General features: G+C 30.9%; 1 protein-coding gene across 1 annotated transcript; it reads right to left on the bottom strand.

The window, feature by feature from the left end:
• Window positions 1-10,778: 10,778 nt before the first annotated feature.
• Window positions 10,779-11,601, bottom strand: LOC107959600 (60S ribosomal protein L27-3). The gene has a single exon (XM_016895683.2). It carries the CDS (start codon window positions 11,310-11,312, stop codon window positions 10,905-10,907), a length of 408 nt encoding a protein of 135 aa, XP_016751172.1. The 5' UTR covers window positions 11,313-11,601; the 3' UTR covers window positions 10,779-10,904.
• Window positions 11,602-13,690: the final 2,089 nt, after the last annotated feature.

Below are 13,690 nucleotides of genomic sequence, written 5' to 3'. Positions count from 1 at the left end.
TAAAAACTTTTTAAAATGAAGGAAATGTTCGATGTTTGGCAATTCGGAGAATCGTGCCCTATCGTGCTGGGTTGCAATTTCTCGTTTGCGCAAAATAATCGAATATCCCTTTGGAATTTCATTCGTGTTTTCTAAGGCGAGGCAATGTTCAACGTTTGGAAATTCGAGAAATCGTGCCCTACTGTGCTGCGTTTCGATTTTTCGTTGGACTAAATAGTTGAACATCCTTTTGTAATCCCCAAATTATGAATTTTTGGAAGTCGAAATCTATCGTGTTTTCGAGGATATAAAGGATCGTGTCCTATCGTGCTGGATGTGATCTATATTCCTCTGAATCAAGAAGATTTTGACAACCAATTCGGGTTATTCAAATGTAATAAAAAAGGAACCTCATTTTAAAAACATTTTAAATCTTAAACACAAGGACATTTATTTAATCGGTTTGGTACCAATTTTGGGCGTTACGGGGGTGCTAACCCTTCCTCGTGCGTAACCGACTCCCGAACCCTTTCTCTCAATTTTCGTAGACCTAAAATTATTATTTTAATAAATCAAATGTTTTATTAAAATGATCTACTTCAAGGTGATCCGATAACACCTAAAAAAAAGGGTCGGTGGCGACTCCATTTTCGCTTTCCAAAAAGTCGATCCCCGTTTTTCAAAAAAAATTGTTTCGACAGCTTGGCGACTCCACTGGGGATTGAACTTGAGAGTCAAGCCATAAAAATCGATTATTTACTGTCCTTTTGTTAAAAGACCGAAAATTTATTTTAAAAATCATGTATCTTTCGATTGCATTTGATTGTATGTTTGTGCGGGTCTTGTAGAATAGCACTGCATTTCATTGCATGACCACTGTGGTCACACCTTCTAAGTGGGAGTAAGAAACTACGCTTTCGTGAGGTTTTCACCTCCGCATGGGCTAGTGGATTGCTTCCAGGGTACATCCGTACCTATGATTTCGTGAGATTTTCATCTCCACATGGTCATAGGGAAATGCATCCCCCCGAACCGAACTCGATCTATATGAGTCTATAATGGGTGAGGATTGAGGAATCTGCTGGTTCGGGTACCCTTTTTCCTAGAACTAAACCGCATATAGTGAACCTTAAGAGCTATCCTTGGGTGAAGCCGCGTCGAGCCTTAGTACTTACCCGTATATGCGTCATGATTATCGTTTATGTGCTTGCATTTTATCGCTATTATTTGATACTAACCGGTGTCTTGTTTTGATTATCTTTTTGCACGACATTGCATACTAAAGGAGGCGTTAATCCGTATTCAATTAATAAGTAAGAAAATTTGACATGGAGAATGAATTTCTCAGTAAAGTCGAGGATAATGCAGCCGTTCGTGTATGGTCGGAAAGGCTACAATCAGAGAGAGGGGATAGCTTGGCAGAAGGATATGTGTCGGAGCTGCAGGATTTCACTCGTGTCAATGTAGTACAAATTGAGCTACAAGAGTTGAGAGACATTTAGGCTAGTTGGAATGAAGGGATCAAGCAGTCGTTTTACCAAAGCTATGGTGATATATCCTACCTGCTAGACATTAGAGTGGATAAGCATTTGTTCCGAGCCTTGGTACAGTTTTGGAATTCTGCGTACAAGTGTTTCACTTTTGGAGAAGTGGATTTGGTACCTACCATGGAGGAAAACACTACGCTGCTTAGGTGTCCAAAGATTCAGGTCCGGAAGACTTATGCCTGTGTTTTTAGTAGTCAGACTTTCATGAAGAAATTGATGAGCATTTCTGGGATGAGCGAGTCTTGGGTCATCGCTCGGATTCAGCAAAAAGGAGATAGCAAATGTATCCCTTGGGAGAATTTACAAGATTTGATCTTGACGCATCCAGATGAAAGAAAGAGGGTCGATATATTTGCCTTAAGCATCTACGGATTAGTGATCTTTCCTAAGGCTTTGAGGCACATGGACGAGGCGGTCATTGACTTGTTCGATCGCCTTGAATAGGGAATCACACCGGTACAGGCAATATTGGCAGAAACGTTCAGATCTTTGAGCTCATGTCGGAAGACAGGCGAGGGGCGATTCATTAGATGTGCTCAACTATTGATGGTATGGTTTCATGGCCACTTTTGGAAGGTAGACAAGGTTTCCTATCGAGTCTTTTCCAAAGGTTATTCCCCTTTGAAAGAAGAGGCAGCTATACAGAGGAGAGAGGGTATCTCGGAGGAGAAGTGGATGGATATTCTTCAGAACCTCAAGGAGGAGGATATCGAGTGGAGAGCTTATTGGATGGTTCCTAATGAGATCATGTACCGATGTGGTAACTTTGATTGGGTGTCGTTGTTAGGAATTTGGGGAGCTATCGGATATACTCCGTTGATAGCCTTGAGGCAATATAAGTCGAGGCAGTTTGTACCCACGACCCACGGACTTGCTCAGAGTGAATTCTTTTTTAAGGGTGCTCATTATAAGAAGAGAGTTCGGGAGTTATCGGATGCTTGGAAGCAAACTTGTTGGATGAAGAGGTTAGCCGTCGGTCTCATGGTAACACCCGAGTACAGCGAGTGGTTTAAGAAGAGGATTAATGATAATATTCCTATGCCAAGCTTGGAGAATGCTCGACCTATCGGGGAACAATTACAAGTCGCCCCATCAGAATTGGAGATTATAAAGCAAGATTTCGAGAAGAAGAGTTTGGAGCTTGGAAAGAAGATCAAACAATTGGAGGAAGAGAAGATGCACCTGAGATTAGAAGTTAATGTTCAGAGGTCAGAGGTTGAGAAGTAGAGAAACGGAAAAACCAAGGCCGAAGAAGATCTAGACAGCTTAAAGACTGACTATAAGAAGCTGCGCCTATCCATGAGGACTGCGGGGTTAGGAAAGACTTCCGAACAATGGTGCCATGAAATTCGAGAAGAAAAGGCTAATACCGACCGGTGGGAAAGAAAATTCCGATTGTTATAAGGCTATAACAAGACAGATATATGCTTAGCAAAATTTAACCAAATTTCAATTTATATTAATTGTCTAAACAATATTTAAATTTGATATTTAATATATCATAATATTAATAAATTTGAATAATATTTAAATTTATTTATTTTTACTTTTTAACATTAAGTTTAAAGTGCATATTTTTTAACTTTTCACATCAAATTTTAATAGCAATATTGGACACATAAAATCTTAAAGGTATAATAACTTTTTGGCCCTCCAATTTTATCATAAAAAGTTATTTTAACATTTCATTTAATTTTTTGTCATTTTTAGCCATTAAACTTATATTGTTTGTCAAATCACCTTAAAATGGATAAAAATTTTAACATTTATTAACTTTGTTGACGCGACATACATATCGATTGTCACGCTAAAAATTAATTAATTTTTAAATATAAAAAATTTCAAAAATATATAATTATTAAAAACATTTAAAAAGTAAAAATATATATAAATACTTTTAATATTTTAAAAATTAATTAATTGCTAACAGATTATCCATGTGGCAATACACATGTATATCATGTCAGTAAAATTACCAAATGTTTAATTTTTTTTCATCCATTTTGAGGTGGTTTAGCAAACAACGCAAATTTAAAAACTAAAAGAGAAGAAAAATTAAATGAAAATCTAAAATATTTTTTTTTATAAAATTGAAAATTCAAATAAGTTAGGGATAAATCCCAAAATTATACGTGAACTTTGGTTTAATATGTAATTATATATATAAACTTTGATTTTATGTAATTTTATACATAAAATTTTGATTTGATCCAATTCCCGTAAATTATTAACACGATTATTGATATAACACCATTTTATGCTTATATATTGCTAACGTTTATGCAACATTTATTTCTTCAAATATGTATGATTAAATTAAAATTAAAATTTTAAACATATATTTAAACCACAATCAAAATTTCACGAGTATAATAACACCAAATTAAAATTCATCTAAATAATTAGATATTAAATTAAAATCAATAATTTATTATTCGAATCTTAAACCACCATTACTTTACTTTACTATAACAATGCCGGTGAGTGAAAACCAATTAAAAGAAGAAGAAAAGAAAAAAAAAAGCAGCGTTGGTGAAGCAACAAGGGACTAATTGATGGTACGAAACCATCCAATCCTAGGGACCTACTAAAGAAGACATGATGGAAGAACAACAACTTCATTTGGATTATCTTTTCTATTTCCTTCTTTCTCTAGGTAGGCTCAGAGATGCCATGAGCTCACCATAAAGTTTAAAGACTACATAGCTTATTTGAATGGACACCATTTTTTATACACCAATAAAGTCTTGTAATTAGAAACCCAACCTAATCTACAAAATTCATGTAAGTCATGTTTTAAAAAGTAATGTTCCAATCCATTCATTTATCGTACCTAACCTTTGTTGTGGGTAAAAATATCATAAACTGTATTTTGTTTCTTCTATTTGAAAAATATATAAATTAATTTGTATACGTTAGATCAAAAAATAAATTAATTTTTTTGTTAAAATTTTCATTAATTTTTATTATTAAAAATTGACTCATGTATGTCAGCATGATATACACGAGACATGTCATATATTATTACTTAATTATTTCATAAGATACACTAACTTTTAGAAAAATATAATTTATCTATTTTTTTTAAATAAAAGGATAAAATGCAAACTTCCCTTCTAAAAATAAGCTCTTATAGTGCTTTTACCTTAATTCCTTTTATTAAAAAAATATTTTTTTTAAAAACACCCCAAAGTTTGTAAATAAATCGTCCCATTGATTTGAAAGTATTTGGACCCCATTTTATTGAGTGTAAACTGTAAAGGTAAAGTTTAAATCACATGATTTTCTTTCCTTTTTAGCTTTCATGACCTGTAAAATCTGCATCTGTGGAGAAGAAGCTAATGTGATGGAAGACAGAAGGGATAGAAGGAAAGGTAAATTGATATAATATCCATCCATGATCCATACATCCATCCATGAAATAGAAAATAATATCAGAAATGATTTTGAAGAAATCCACACCATCCAAGGTCGTTTCACCCACGTTTGGTAATCTTCCTTCAAAATCATTAAATTGTTAGTAAATTTATATTTTGATCATTCAACTTCAAAAAGGTATAAAAATGATCATTAAACTATTCAAAAGTTTGGCTAGCGAGCTTTAGGCGACGATTCAACAACATGTACAATAGATCAATACTTATCAACGAGTAGAAAAACATATCTTAGATCCAAGTCGATTTGACCATCAATGTCAAAGATTGAAGAAGAAAGCTATTTAGATTTTGATTCGCAGATTCATGACATTTAAAGTTATTTTATAAAAAAAAAACTTGCAGAATAGAGGGAATGAGAACTTTCAATTGGTTCAGGTTGTATGAAAAGAGGCCATACAACAACAACTTTAACATTCTAGTGACTTAAATAAAAACTTTCAAATAGTCCATTGACCATTTTGTAACTTTTTGAAATTGAGTGACCAAAACATAAACTTACTAATAATTTAATGACCATTGGTGTAGTTTACCCAACATATTAAATAGATTGTTGTCATGAGTATGCTATAAAAATTTGTATATAGCCGATTGAGTCTTAGCTTCGTTTAGCATTGTTGCTATTGTAACAATCAAGAAGACACAAATTTAAATGCACTTAAACATGTTTTTTCTCCAGTAAGGCATATACAAATATAATTTTTTTTAGTAAATATTAGTTTGCTATTTCAATTCATTTCCGGTAAATATATAATCATTTATATCAATTAAATTAAATTAAAAACAATTTTATTTATAAAAATATCAATAGGATACGGTCAAATCTTAGTTTCGTTTGTGAAGTTAAAATTTTCCACTCTCTATATACAAAACAATTACCCTTTTATTAAATAAAATGACGAACAATTGTGTTAGGGATAGATTGTTTTAGATTAAATTATGGTTATGGTTTCGCTACTACATTTAAATTTAGAATGTAGTATCTATTCTTTCTTTCTTTCTTTTGAGAAATTTAGTATCTCTTCTTTAATTGGATATAATTTAGTTCGTCTACCTAATACCATTAGTTAGTTAATATAGTTGATACCCTTAATTATTTTGGTCAAAATCACTTGTAAAATTAAGATTATATGCTTAAGTAAGACTAAAAAAAAGGTGCTATAAGAACAGATAAAAAATTCTAAAACTAAAGAGTTATTAAACAATGGAAAAACAAACAAAAAAAATATAAAACTTAAGACAACACGTAAAATCATTTATTATTCTGAAATACTCTTAAAACAGAAACAAATTAAGAAGTTGACGAAGAGCACTCACTTTCCAAGAAAAACTACTGGTGATCGGTGGAGTTTTAGGTCATCTATCCATCACAACTTGTAAATACAACAAAGATACTCACAAAATAGACCTGCAAACTGGCAAAAGAGAAGAAAGAAAGAAATGGTTGATGGGAGAAGAAAAAGGCGAGCAATAACCAAACCAAAAGCTAATTAAAATATAAAAGTTAAATATTAAATTTAAGCATAATTAAAAAAAACTAAAACTAAAATGTAACTATTTTTCTAAAATTAAAAAAAGAAAACATTACAACCTTCCTTTTATATAAAGTTAATATATATATAAAATTGTTAATTTTTTCCCTCAAAAGACAATTTAGAGGAAAGGATCGCAAAAAAAGGAAAAAAAATCCAATTAAGGCCCAAAATAGCATATTCCAGATTGACATTGTCCATGCCCCAATTCAGAAAATGGAAGTCCAATATTGATAACTCTCTTCTTCTTCTTCTTCTTCTTTTTCTTTTTCATTTCTACACTCAAGTTCCACCAAATCATGATGATGGGTTAAGTTGGGTTAGTGCAAAATTTTAAGCTATTTTTTAGGTTGGGCTTAAAAATGAGTTTAAAATTTTATTTAAATTTAGTTAAGATAAAAAATGCTAAATTTGAGATCGACTCATTCTGTATTAATTTTTTTTATATAAAATATATTTAAAAATATAATACATTAAGTACACTAAAAACATTAGAATAAATGTTCCCCAACAAAATAAAAATACATTTAAAAAAAGTCTTTATATTTAAATAATACTAAGATAGTTGTAACTTAACAAGCAAATGCTTTTAAAATAGTAGTAAAATTAATAATAAAACAAAAGCTATATAATATCCAAACAATAACAACATATAATAACAAAATGACAACAGACATCAGCAAACAACAGTGAAAAAATTTAGTGACTCAGACCAAAAAATTCTTTCTAAACTGGATTTGTTGCACATACTGGATTTCCATGTTTAATAGTGTTACCCATTGTTGCATATAAATCAATTATCACACACTAAATCCAACACAAAATCACATGCAATCACCAGATTATAACTGATCATGAGTAAAATTGAGTTAAGTTATAGCATGACTCGATTTAACTTGTTTAAATGACTCATTTTATTATTTAAAGAATAATATGTATACATGACATAAATTTTTGAAGGCACAAAGAAAAAGATTGATTCTTTCATGGCAATGTGATAATAAAAAAAATGCAGGGCTCCATGATTCTGTAATTAATGGAAGGTGAATAAAGAGGTTAAATGGGTTGCATGATGGACACTGTGGTCGGCGTTTGGTAAATAAAATTAGTCAGCTAATGAAGTCAGGTGAAATACTCATATATGCCGATTTTAATCAAAATGGTTGAATTAGGGTAGTTTTTTAAATTTATCGGAATAGGTCGATTTTGAAAAGAGGGTGTGAAAACATATTCAGTTGGACGCATTTTCAGTGAATTTTGCATGAAAATATTTCTAACTGGATGTGTTTCCTATTTTCTCTCCTTGATCGATTTAGGATTTTTAAGATTTTTGTTTAGGGTTTTTGTTTTAGGTTTTTTTTTAGATTTTTTAATTTTTATTTTTTTATATATTCATAGGATTTTTTTTATAATTTTTATATTTTTTAAAAAGTATAAATTTTGGAATTTTTAAAATTACTATTTTATTTTTAAAATTTTTTTGTTGTGAGATAATTAATCTATTCATTTTCAAAATTGACAAGGACCAAAAAGTTATTTACACTAATATGTTATTCGAATTGTAAAATTCAACTCGATTTAAACTCGAAACTCAAACAAATCGAGATTTAATTTTTTTTATTTTTTCGAATCAAATAGAGAGTTTTGCTCACCCCTAAAGAAACAAGTAAATATGCTAAAAAAAACGTGCATATTTATGAAAATATTATCCCGAGAACCTCAGGATATAGACCAATTTTGGTGTGAAAGATAAATTTGAGGGGGTTGACAATGGGAGAGTTTGGGACCCAGAATAATTCATTGACGTATTTTCACACACTCTTATCTAAAATCTCCTTATTCCGGTAAATTTCGAAAAAAAAGGGGCCTACTCTGATATTTTTTATTAAAAATCAGCGTGTAATTCACCCAATGAAGTCAAGTCATATTTAAACATATAAGACCAATTAGTGAGGTAGGTCAAGTCAACCAATTCTCATGGAAATTGGATGGAAGGAACTTACCCTTTTGTATTCACTTGAATGTGAACTGCAACAGCAGTCACCTGCATGAAAATTTGAAGCATTCAAAGAATCTGAGAGTGGCCTATACGCTGAGTTAAAATACTACTTTGTAACCTAACGTAAGAATTGAGTTAAGACCTCAGTTGAAGAGTTTATAAATAGGCATATCTATGGCTGAGGAGTTTCATAAGTAACCAATTTAGATATTATTATAATGGAAAACAAGAAGGGAATGAGAGTGTTCACCACCAATATTAATTCTATTATATTTCTCCTAATAATTTCTGTTGCATTTCTACCAGAGACCAGCGCTGCTGGTTTATGGCGTGGGCATGCTCACCCATCACGCTCTCGGGTACGAGAAAGACCAGCATCACCATCGCCATCTCCAACTCCATCACCATTGGCACCGCCTCCTCTAAACAAGAAAATGGCAGCATCACCACATGGAGGAGGCATCTATCATCCGCTTCCTGATCCCTACTAGAAAATTTGTCTATCCTACAAGTTATGCATGCATGCATGCATGCATGCATCTCATATATATGATCTATGATCTTTATAATCATTTTTTCAACAGCAGGACTTAATATAACACTCAAAATAAAAGAAGCCGCAACAAAGAAAAAGAGAGTTGGAATATGTATGAAGTCATTTTAAGATAGTATGTGTTTATCTTGAACCTCTTAGCATGTGCAGGAGCTTCAGAGCTGTCTAGTGTCATAGGGATTGTGTTTTGGATTTGCGTCTATTGTCGTTGTTTTCTTGTGTTGGTGGATTGAAAGCCTTTTTGGTGTTTTTGTATTTGAGATAAAGCAGTCGTTTTTATTGCTTGTTTGGCTGAGAAATAATTCATTACTTGAATCATAAATTCTAAAATAAAATAAAATCTATAGAAAGAAAGAAAAAATAAGAAAATAGGTATTTGAATCACCATATGTATTATCCTTGAAGCAATTTATGGGCAAAATTACCATATGTTGTGCAAGCAAGCCTACAATTACATTGAACAAGAAAAAGATGCCTACAATTAACTTATTCCTAATCTCACGTAAAAACGATAATGGGTCCGATTATTCGTTCAAATTCAAAGATTTGTTTAAAAAATTAGAGAGTTTAGACAAAAATTTAAACCCAGAAAATGGGCTTAACCAAAAAATAAGATTCATTTTCTAAACAAGCTAAACCTCAAGTAAGATTTTTTTGACCCAATTCGGCTTGAATTAGTTGTTTCGCTACTGTTTTATTGTCATTTATATTTACTTTAATGCTTTTAGTGTATTTAATGTATTATATTTTTTAAAATTTATTTTAGACTAAATTATCAAAGTTTAGTACTTTAAATCTAAGTTAAGCTTGGATAAAATTTTAGACTTATTTTTCAAGTCGAACCGAATCCGAATCTAAAATCGAACCTAAAATTTTATCAATCCAGCCCAAATCCAACCTAATCCAACCCACAATTTGGTTTAATCCCATTAATCCCATGTAATATGACATGAGATAGGGATATTTCTATCACTTATACAATGCTGCTTTTAGCTGGGAATGATTTAATTTTATATAAAATTATGGCAGTCTGTGCTCAAGTTAAATCTTTTCCAAGGAAGAAATAAGAAAATCTAATCGTTTTACGCCTAAATCACTTTTCACAATGAACTTGCATATCTAGTGTAAATTATCTTTATTAATCCCAATTAATTTTTTAATTGAAAAAATAACTAAAATCTACATTGCCAACGACATTTTCACTGTTATAATTCTTGTTATTATAAGTCCGAATCCCAAATGAGTTCGCATGATAATGTATGTTTGCAGGAGGGGTAGCTATATTCTCCCGTAAAATCACACGTAAAATTCATATTCATATGCATAAAACCTACCTGAAACCTCACCAACCTGTTTTAAATTAGTATAAAATTCATATTCATATGCATAAAACCTACCTGAAACCTCACCAACCTGTTTTAAATTAGTATACGTTAGAATAGCTGACATACTTGAATTTGGGTATCAGACCAATATCCAAATATTGCAGCTAGAATAACATGTGACAGTCCATTTGGGTTCTCTAAAAATAAGCCATTACCTATAAACTCAGCTTTGTCATTACATAACAATGGTCAAAACTCTCATATTTTACAATAAACCACTAGCAATGGCTACCGCTATCAACAAGCAAGGCTCATCTTTTTTTAAAACTAGGTTTTTTTTTCTTAACCATTTGCCTAAAGCTTCATGTTTTTTTAAAAACCACATCCCCTCAATTTGCAACTTTTATCATAAAGCAAAGCTCAAATTTATCATAAAATGATGCTCAAAACTAGCAGTAATATGTGATGATAAAACAAATGCTCAAAACACTAAATAAACTCTCAAAATCAATCCAAAATAACAGAAACCCAGATCTCAAAACCTTAACTTTGTGAAAAACCACCTGTTTTTCCCAGTCTTAAACCTCTCCTCGAGCTTCTGCTTGGTAGCCTTACAAGCAGAGACTTTCTTGTCCTTGCTTTGGAGGGAGTCGACGGTGACCACATCCTTCAAGTCCACATCCAAGGTGTAACGCGTCGGCATCACGTGCTGGTAATTGACGAGCTTGAGGAAGCATTTCACGCGGGATTTCTTGGCCGTTTTCTTGGAAGAGTCCTTTCGGATAACTTTGCTTGGGTATTTCTTAATCCCTGCAACCAAACAGTGACCGTAAGGGCGGTCGCGGGTTCCTTCGTCGAAGGATTTGACGATCACCGCCTTACGACCGGCGTAGCGACCCTGAAGGACAACCACCGCCTTGTTTGGCTTCAGGAACTTCACCATTGTTGCTGCTGTTGCTCCTCACTGTCCGCTTTTCTTTGTTGGTTTCGTCCTCCCAATCGCACTATGGTAGCAGTAACAGAGTGTAGGAGAGGGAAAAGAAAAATTTTATGCTATATACTGCATCAGCCGAAATGAAACCCTAGCAGTAGCATAGCTTCTCCTTCTATGAACCGATGGGCTCCATTGTTGAAACACTCGTCAGCCCAAGCTAGATTGGGCCTTACCATCCAAGCTAGAATTAATATGTAAAAAATATACTGGATTTTCTTGCAATGAATTTTTATGGTGGAGTGATAATGAATTTTTATTTTAATATTATTGAATATCTATTCGATTTTTAAATTTATAATTATTTTATTTAAAAATAATATAAAAATATGAAAAGATAAAAGTATCATCATAATAGTTACGTGAAGTAGTAATGAATTTGTATTGTAATACTATCGAACAAATGTTATATGATAGATGTTTGGAAGAGAAATTTACCAAAAAGGACCCTGAGTGAGTTGGAAAATATTTTAATAATGTGTAAAAATATTCTTACATGGTAATATATTATTGGATAGAAACAATAGTTGATGTGGTAGGAAGGGTATAGATAAATATATACTTATATATATTACAAGGTCTTACGCTAGAGAACACTTTTATGCTCAGTCTTACCTCATAAATAAATGATAATTTCTTCACTATTTTCTTTAAAAAATTCATTTTAATCCGATATTAGTTAGAGAATACTCTTATATATCACATTTACCTTATAAATAAGTGATAATTTCTTCACTATTTTTGTTAAAAAGTTAATTTTAATCTCACATTAACCAAAAAATACTCTTGTAGCTCACCTCTTCACTATTTTCATTAAAAATTTACTTTTAATTCCATGTTGACTAGAGAATACTCATATAGCTAACTTCTTCACTATTTTCATTAAATTAAAATGTTAATTTTAATCCAACATTGACTAGAGAGCACTCTCATATCTCACACTTACCTTATAAATAAGTGACAATTTCTTCACTATTTTCATTAGAAATTTAATTCTAATCTCACATGGACTAGAAAATACTCTCATAACTTACCTTTTTACTAGTCTCTTTAAAAAAAGTTATTTAGAATCCCAAATTAACTAGAGAATACTCATATATCTTGATTCTTCAGTATCTTAATTAAAAGTTAATTTTAATCCTTTAAAAAATAATATTAATCCCATATTAGCTGGAGAACACTTGCATACCCACTATTTTCATAAGCTCTTTAGAGTTTCTTTCCTTTTAAGGAAATTTATGAGAGATAACTTATAGTTTAAAGTTATTTATATATTATTGATATGAACGATGATGATTTTTAATCCCATTTTATCTAGAGAACACTCCCATACTCAATATTTTCATAAGCTTTTCGAGTTTCTTCCTTTAAAGAAATTCACGAGAGAGAGCTTATAGCTTGAAGTTATTTATATATTATCGATATGAATGGTGGTGATTCTAATACAATACTAAAACTAAGATTTTATAGAAGTACTAATATTTTGCAACTAAATGGTGGTGATTCTAATGTGATGCACTTAGTCGCCAAAAGTCAGCAAATGATTATGTGAAAATATTTTTCTATAAAAAATATGAATAAATTAAATGTATTTTTAATTTAAATACAATGAATCTATACATCTACTATTTTAATCTATTATTAATTAAAATATAATTTATCATTTTATAATTAATATTATCATTTACACATATTACAATTTTAAATTTACTTATTAAATAATTTATTATTAAATTCAAATTTTGATAAATTTTTATCTCTCTTAAGATTAAAATTAATTTATTCATAAAAGTACATCCAACTTTGGATGCTTGTGTTGTGTGACATGAAAGCACACATTCAATTTCTAACAGGGGCGGTGCTCCCATAAATTTCTGATTAGTCAGTTTCAAAAATTAAAAAAAATTACAAAATAATATATTTATTACATATCTCTTAAAAAATAATTCACCTTTATTCTTATTAAGGGAGAACAAAATTTGATTCGATCAGAAAAAATCAAAAAAAATTTTAAATTTTGAGTTACTCGAATTATTCGAGTCAACTCTAATAACTCGATTCAAGTTTCGAGTTCGAGTCGAGTTGAATTTCACAATTTGAATAATTCGAATAACAAATTGGTGTAAATATCCTTTTGGTATTTGACAATTTTGAAATAAGTAAATTGGTCTTTCTCCACAAAAATTTAAAAAAAATCAAAATAACTTTCAAAATTCAAAATATTTATAAAAATTTCAAGATTTATATTTTAAAAAAAATTATAAAAATTCTAAAAAAGAAATTAAAAAGCTAAAATTTTCTAAAATAATAAGTTTGGACCTAATTAATGA

This window comes from Gossypium hirsutum, chromosome A05, assembly GCF_007990345.1.
Source record: "Gossypium hirsutum isolate 1008001.06 chromosome A05, Gossypium_hirsutum_v2.1, whole genome shotgun sequence".
Classification (NCBI taxonomy): Eukaryota; Viridiplantae; Streptophyta; class Magnoliopsida; order Malvales; family Malvaceae; genus Gossypium; species Gossypium hirsutum.
This window is presented reverse-complemented; position numbering and strand designations above follow the sequence as displayed.